The 5,376-nt window shown below is 43.9% G+C and overlaps 1 protein-coding gene across 9 annotated transcripts in view; it reads right to left on the bottom strand.

Moving 5' to 3' along the window:
* The window catches only part of LOC116068235, a 35,518-nt gene that overhangs the window by 4,486 nt on the left and 25,656 nt on the right, over window positions 1–5,376 (bottom strand). For all 9 annotated transcript variants that reach the window (XM_031337525.1, XM_031337524.1, XM_031337534.1 and 6 more), the window contains 4 exons: window positions 4,926–5,036; window positions 4,252–4,325; window positions 1,778–1,802; window positions 43–111 (listed from right to left, as the gene is read on the bottom strand). In XM_031337525.1, the coding sequence (XP_031193385.1) occupies window positions 43–111; window positions 1,778–1,802; window positions 4,252–4,325; window positions 4,926–5,036 (279 nt within the window). The remainder of the gene's footprint in view (window positions 1–42; window positions 112–1,777; window positions 1,803–4,251; window positions 4,326–4,925; window positions 5,037–5,376) is intronic.

Here is a 5,376-nt window from a genome sequence, read left to right as displayed (position 1 = left end):
AGAGAGCAATTTCTATGTTCTACCCAAATGCCATCAACCTACCCATGGATTCGAAGGATTCTTCAGACTTTCTGGGATGATCAGAGGATTCCCTCAAGTTCTCCTGGATGCCTAGGGAAGGGAGGGAGACACTGTCAGTACCCTGGCACCATTGCCCAGTGGGTTATGCAAGAGCATCAGTGGATGGACACGGGGCAAGAACAGAAGGCAAAGGAAAGGTGTGGGAGGGAGTCCAGTTGAAGGTATCCCACTGTGTCAAACTGTCTAAGCCCAATGAGCATGAAGCATATCCTGGCCCCAGGGACTCAGTCCCTTGCCTCCTCTGTGCACTCAGAAGCTCGACCGTCACTATCTTCTTGGTGAGTTCTGAGGTCTTTCCTTCCCCAGATCCACATATGTTCCTATATGTGTTCTCTTCCTAACAGATCTGTTTACTGGACAAAAATGTGATCTTCACCAGGCACATTGTTACTCACACTCATGAGGCAGAGGCAGGCAGATCTCTGTGTTTTTGTGGATCCACAGCCAACACAGTTTACATAGTTCCAAGGCCAGGGTGGGGTTGGGGGTTGGTGAATCAGGGCTTTGTTAGGGTATTGGCTTTAAATTCTGGAAAAATACTCCATTAAATTTATATTGGTTTTGAAATAACTTATAACGGTGGAAATGATAGAAAGCTGTCATTTTCAGATAACCAATAATTCTTCTTTGTCTTCTCGTTGTACAGAATGTGTGGTGATATCCAGGGGGGTGGTGGCTGATCATTTCATGTGAGGTTCCCGATACAGGACAATTCAGCTAGAGTTTAGCATTTGGCATCTCAGCTCCCTCTGTGAGGTATGCCACAGATGTCCTGCAAGGGGGCTGGACTTGAGTAATAACCAGTTGGAGCTTTTTTTGTGATCTGTACAGCCCTTTACACATGCCTGCTAGGGAATTTGAGAGTCTGTAAGGCTTTAGATGATCGGCTCATCAAGTGCAAGCAAATAACCCTGAGGTGCTAATCTGCTCTGAGTGAGGGGTGAGGAAGAACAACCTTGACAGACAATGACTTACACTCTGGGACCAGGGATCGCCCCTGCCCATAGAGTGGGGAAGGGGGTAGTTATCTGAACCTCACATTAAAGACTTCCATGTGTGCTTTTAAATGCACCATCGAAGGCTTGGATTGTGTAAACACCATGGCTGCTTTCCTGTGATGGGCCATGCTAGAAACTCCATTGGGTGGAATCTCACCAGTGTTTGTCTAAGCTGAAATGCCCTGTCATGGTGACTGCAGATCCCCTGACCTACACTAGAATATGGGCCTGCAGCTCAGAAAATCAACATTGGGATCATGCCTCGCTCCTCTTTAGCCTCTGATAGCATGGGACTGCTCTCACAGAACCGGGAGCCTAGACCAGTTAGCTCTTCAGTGTGTGCATGTGTGAAACTGGTCTTGACATCAAGCTATTGTTAGGTTGAAGAAATAAAAATTTATGTGACCTATGTACTTTGTTTTTCGCCTCTTTGGATCGTGGGGGCTTATTGCACTTGGACTCAGCCACAGTTCCCTTCCAACCCTCCTGTACTCAAGTCCGCACCACCAAAATGATATAGATGCTTTCAGCCGTTGTAGACAGCCCTAATGTTTCATTGGACCACCAACTCTGTCCATTATAGCCCATTCCTCTTTGACCAGCTGGGAAACTAGAACCAGGATGGGTTTCTCATCAAAGCAGGCAAGAAATTCTACCACTTTTTAACACTTAAGATCAAATGAGTTTGGAACACTTACTCTTTCTCTTGTCCAAGGATTCCACCTGTGGTCATGGAAAGAAAACTGACATGAGGATCACATCACACCTAGTCTGGTTTGTTCAGATCTCGAGTGCAGTCTGGTGGTGATAATAAAACTGTGTGGAGAAGGGGGATCTATGCTGCCAGGAGCCACCAAAGAGAGGCTAAAAATTAGCAGATGATCTTCCTGAGTTGGTTTCACCATGGGCTGTAAACTTTAGTGGATCCGTCCTTCCCAGCAAGGCCAGGGGACAACATTGTAGGAAAGATTCCTGCTACTCATTTGCTTCTCCTCAGCTGGGCGGTGGTGGCGATGCCTTTAGTCCCAGCACTTGGGAGGCAGAGGCAGGTGGCTTCCTGAGTTCAAGGCCAGCCTGGTCTACAGAGTGAGTTCCAGGATGGCCAGGGCTATACAGAGAAACCCTGTCTCAAAAAACAAACAAACAAACAAAAAATTTTGCTGTTCTTGTTATTATAATTATATGTAAGAGTCACTAGTTATTAGCCCACCCTTTTGAGCAGATCTCTGCCGAATAACAAAGATGTACTGTCTTGTAGTGATGCCATATAGATGATTTCCTATATAGATCATATAGATGATTTCCTAATTCTTAATGATGATCCTATAAAATTATACCAGTAATTATTAAGTCCTTTTTAATAAGACTGCTATTAAAGGCATCTCTGATGGAAAACTTCAATTAGAGCTCTTCCAGTCTTTACTGTGATTAGTTAATTGCTTCTAAGATAGAAAGCAGGTACTTACAAGTTTAAAACACTCCAGGGCTGGCGAGATGGCTCAGAGGGTGAGAGCACTGACTGCTTCTCCGAAGGTCATGAGTTCAGATTCCAGCAACCACAAGGTGGCTCACAACCACCCATAATAAGATCTGACGCCCTCTTCCAGTGCATCTGAGGACAGCTACAGTGTATTATGCCAGAGCGAGTGGGTTCGAGGGAGCGGGTCCATCCTGAGTTCAATTCCCAGCAGCCACATGATGGCTCACGGCCATCTATATAGCTACAGTGTACTCATACACATAAAATAAATAAATAAATATAAAAAAAAACTTTCCAAGAGCTTTTAAGTCAATTAATCAATGACCTTGAAAGGAAACTAATGATTTACTGTAGGTAGGTGCAAGAACAGAAGATAAAATATTGACTGGGTTTATCTATACAAAATGTTGATAACATTTTTATTTTTAAAAATTATATTTCTCTGGAAAATCCTGCTTAATAGACTTTCACTAAATAGAGATGTCAAATACCACCCGACCTATTATACTCTAGGGCCAATGTACTTTTTTTAATTTGATATTTTATTTACATTTCAAATGATATCCCCTTTCCCAGTTTCCTCTCTGATAGAAAAAAGGACCTATTCCTTCACCCCTCTCCCTGCTCACCATGCACCCTCTCCTGTTTTCTGGCTCTGATATTCCCCTACACTGGGGCATAGAGCCTTCACAGGATCAAGGGCCTCCGCTCCCATTGATGACCAACTAAGTCATCCTCTGCTACATATGCAGCTGGAGCCATGAGTTTCAATGATAACTTAATCACAAAATTATGTTTTATAACTTTCCATAAACCTGTGGAGCCAGTGATGGAAAATTAATGTTTAGTTAAATAACCTGTCTTAATAAAAACAAGTGTAAACATCTCTTCTATAAACTTCTTATTCAATTTATGATTTGAATTTATGTGTAAACTCATGGTGAACTTTTTACCATGTGATGATGTATTCTGAACGATGTATAAGTGCTGAGGACAAAGAGAACTGAGAGAAATTTTTTGGGGGGGAGAGAATTTTTGGAAGAGAATTTTTTTGGAGGAAATATTTTTTGGAAAAGAACTTAGAAGTAAAGATTAGAATTGCATTCAGTGTGTCCCTTTTTTCTTCCTGTGAGTGACTTTGACTAGTAGACTGGGGGTTGTATAAACTAGCAGTCTGCTGGGACATAAGAACAAGGGCTACTTAATCCCCACCTGTTTGCAGATGAGTGCTAAATAAATGCCAGACAGTCTGCAGCTTCTGGCCTCAGAGGAACTCAGACAGGTGGGTCTGCTACCACTGCAAAGTGCCTTAGACTTAAGGTAGGTAAATGTTTTAACATTAGAAAGGAACCCCAATTTCTTGCAAGACCAAGTCTTGCCCCTGCCAACACCCTTTCCCCTCAGCTACCTTCAAGAAAGAAGAATGCTGAAGCTGACCTCCAGCACTGTACAATGTCCCCAAAGTGAAGTTAGACAGTACTTGAGGAAAACACAGGAGCTAGCCTCAGTTGGTAGCTGATACTGGCAGGAAGATCACCTTAAATCAGGCATCGTTTGGCAACAGACTTGCACTTGACATTTCTCCAAAATGGAAATTCTGTGGGCCTAGAGTTTAATGCCTCAACTTGATTCCCAAAGAAGTAAACCAGTAAGATAACGTTTCTACCTCAGACTAAGGGGGCCACACCTTACCTTCCCATCAGACTCTTCGTCTTCTTCTTCAGAGCTGACACAGGGGACCACCTCCATGATGACCCTGTTGGAAACTGGTAGGAGGCAAGGTGCTGTCAGTCCATTGACCTTGCTGATGAAAGACACAAGAACGTGTGTGGTGTGGACACAAATGTGGAAGGGGTAGAGGTGGCTGGGTGACATGCACCTTAACTGATAAAGGGGGACAGGGAAAAACCCCAGACATAAATGGAAGATACTAGAAGGACAGCAATGTGGCCTGAATGAATGCACTGCTGAGGGGGCAACTTTCCCCTAGCCTTAAATGACGCTGATGAGCTAGCAAGAGCAAAAATGGCAGTGCAGTTGGATTGAACATTATGCTGTGGGCCAGACTGTGTCACTGAAAAGTTCATGCTAGAACTCAGCTGTGCTGATGCACACCAGCAGTCTCAGCACTAGAGAAACTGAGGCAGGAGGATATCTGGAAGTTGGAGGCCACCCTGAGGCACATACTGTTGCAAGTAGGTGTTCATTTCTGAGGTCACTAGTAACTGAATTGACATTGGCAGACATTGGATAAGGAAAGGCATGACCTAACACAGTTACAGTTTCTCCTGAATATGTTAGTGAGGGGTGCTGACTACAGGAAGTTATTATTGGTGTATGGACTTGAGGACTGAACTTTCACAGACCATCATTGGGATCTGTGAGTTTCACCCTGCTGGGCGGCCATAGGCGGATATGTGTTCCGTTGGCAAAATGTCTCGTCCTTGGAGGAACATCTTCATCTGGGATGCAGCAACCTAGGAGACAGAAGATGTCAAAGGCAGTCATTGAGATCTCACATAGGCTAAGTTGTAATAGTTATTTACAGTCAAACGCTGTATAGATTGGCATGTCATAAATGCATATTCCAAGGCACAGTCTGTTTTGAGATATGTTTATCATCCAGTGATGGCATTTGCAACATTACTTACATGTTACTGCTTGTGGTGAAGGTCAACTGTGAGACCTGGGGCAACATGGGACTGAACTTGTGAGCATTCATGTTGGATGAACAGAACACAGATCCATTCTGCTGCGCGCTATGTCCCGCCGGCAGGAAAAACGCAGCACAAACGGATTCTTCTGCAGTATAAGCTT

This window comes from Mastomys coucha, unplaced genomic scaffold (genome assembly GCF_008632895.1).
Source record: "Mastomys coucha isolate ucsf_1 unplaced genomic scaffold, UCSF_Mcou_1 pScaffold22, whole genome shotgun sequence".
Lineage (NCBI taxonomy): Eukaryota > Metazoa > Chordata > Mammalia > Rodentia > Muridae > Mastomys > Mastomys coucha.
This window is presented reverse-complemented; position numbering and strand designations above follow the sequence as displayed.